Consider the following 1,645-nt stretch of genomic DNA (forward strand, 5'->3'; position numbering starts at 1 on the left):
CACACACGCTCAGCAGGACCCCAGAGCCCCAGGCTGTCCCTTGCTCATGCAAACACCCACCTCCGCATGGAGTCTGAGGCCTTGCCTTGAAATGCATGGTGGGAGTCCCGCCTCCCTGCGGCTGCCCAAGCTCTCCTGTCCATCCCTGGCCCTCCTGTCCATCCCTGGCCTCGTCTCCCCGCCCCCTCTCCCGCTACCATCTCGGCCCCTCTTCTCTTTCTACTCCTTCCCGTCTCTCCTGTTTGTCTGAGTCTGTCTGCCTGCTCCTTGTCTTCTCTCTGTCCACCATGGCTGTTTGGTTTGCTCTGTGCTGCTGCGGCTGCGGACCTGCTCCTCAACCTCTTCTCCTTCTCTGTGCAGATGTCTAGGCACGCTAAGGCCGGATGGGAAGGCCATGTGACCTAATGTTTCATGTCACTGCCACGCCTTCCCGGGGGCGCAGAAGGTGAGCTCTCCCCGGCCTCGCCCACTCCCCCTGCGCCCTCAGCCCAGCTCCTCGCCCTGCCAGGACAGCTCCTGACAAGCCCCCTCCCTTATAGGGGACAGGGCACTCTCAGAACTTGGCCAGGACACTTGAAGGTGCCCAAGAGCCCCAGCCTCAGGCTGGCCTCCTGAGCCTCCACCCTGCTCCCTGGGCAGAGAGCGACCCACAGCCAAAGAGGAGCTTGTAGGCTCGGCCCCCTTCCCTGGGCCCTGAGTCAGAGCCCACACTCCTGGCAGCACAGCCCTGGCTCTGCCTCTTGCCGGTCCCTTCAGTGTCCCAGACCCCCTCGCTCCTCTGCACCGGCAAGGCCATCCTGGTGAGTCTAGCCAAAATCAGGGCAGGGAAAGGTCTGAAGGCCAGAGGCTCAGAGCCCCTCCTGATCCTTGTCCGCTAGGCCTGCCGTGGATGGTTGTGCAGGTTACGTACCACACGGCAGACATCACGGACAGGGATGCTACCGAAAGTCACCTGTAGATGGCAGTAAGAATGCCTGGTGACAAAATCAGTGTGACGTCTCATCAGCAGACGTTCCGTGAGGAAGAGGTACTTTTTAAAAGGACGATAGCCGGCTAGCAGCAGCCCTATTCCCGGCCTGGGTGGGTACTCCCAAGACCCTCCTCACCATCTTTCTAGGGCCGCTGGTTAAAGGCAGGGAGAGTAACTCCCTCTCACGGGGCTGTGGTGCTCCGGGCCACCCTCACGGCTGCTTCTGGACCTCCCTACCCCAGCTGCAGCGCCCTCTCCACCTCCTCTGCCCCCTCACCCCCACCTCTCAGGCAGCACCTACCTTCTTGCCTCGCTGACCCCTGGTGGTCTCAGAGCCACTGCCACAGCCCCACACAGGCTCTCTCCAGCTTCCTCGCTCCTCTCCTCGTTCTTCCCCTCTGCTTCAGGGGCTCCGTCCTGGGCTCCCTGCCCACTGACACTGGCGTGCCTGTTTCTGAAGCGCCCCCCCCCCACCGCCCCTCTGTCCTGGTGGATGGCAGTGCTCAGAAGAGAGTGTATCTGTGTGCGCGTGTGCGACAGCCTGCTCCCCACAGATCTCCTCCCGCCTCCTCCGTGCCCCTTTCCCCTCATCCCTGTTGCAACCATTTCATGCTCCTTCGGTCCCCACCCCAGGACAAGGTCATGTGACGGGAAACCAGCTGGGTTTGGGGGGTG

At 62.4% G+C, this 1,645-nt stretch overlaps 1 protein-coding gene across 1 annotated transcript in view; it reads left to right on the forward strand.

The window, feature by feature from the left end:
- ACTN1 (actinin alpha 1) overlaps positions 1–1,645 on the forward strand; it is a 166,974-nt gene that overhangs the window by 146,649 nt on the left and 18,680 nt on the right. The window contains exon 10 of the mRNA XM_045288201.1: positions 361–378. Within this exon, the coding sequence (XP_045144136.1) occupies positions 361–378 (18 nt within the window). The remainder of the gene's footprint in view (positions 1–360; positions 379–1,645) is intronic.

The sequence above is a fragment of the Echinops telfairi genome, unplaced genomic scaffold (assembly GCF_000313985.2).
Source record: "Echinops telfairi isolate 266 unplaced genomic scaffold, ASM31398v2 ScPeMD7_18;HRSCAF=68, whole genome shotgun sequence".
Classification (NCBI taxonomy): Eukaryota; Metazoa; Chordata; class Mammalia; order Afrosoricida; family Tenrecidae; genus Echinops; species Echinops telfairi.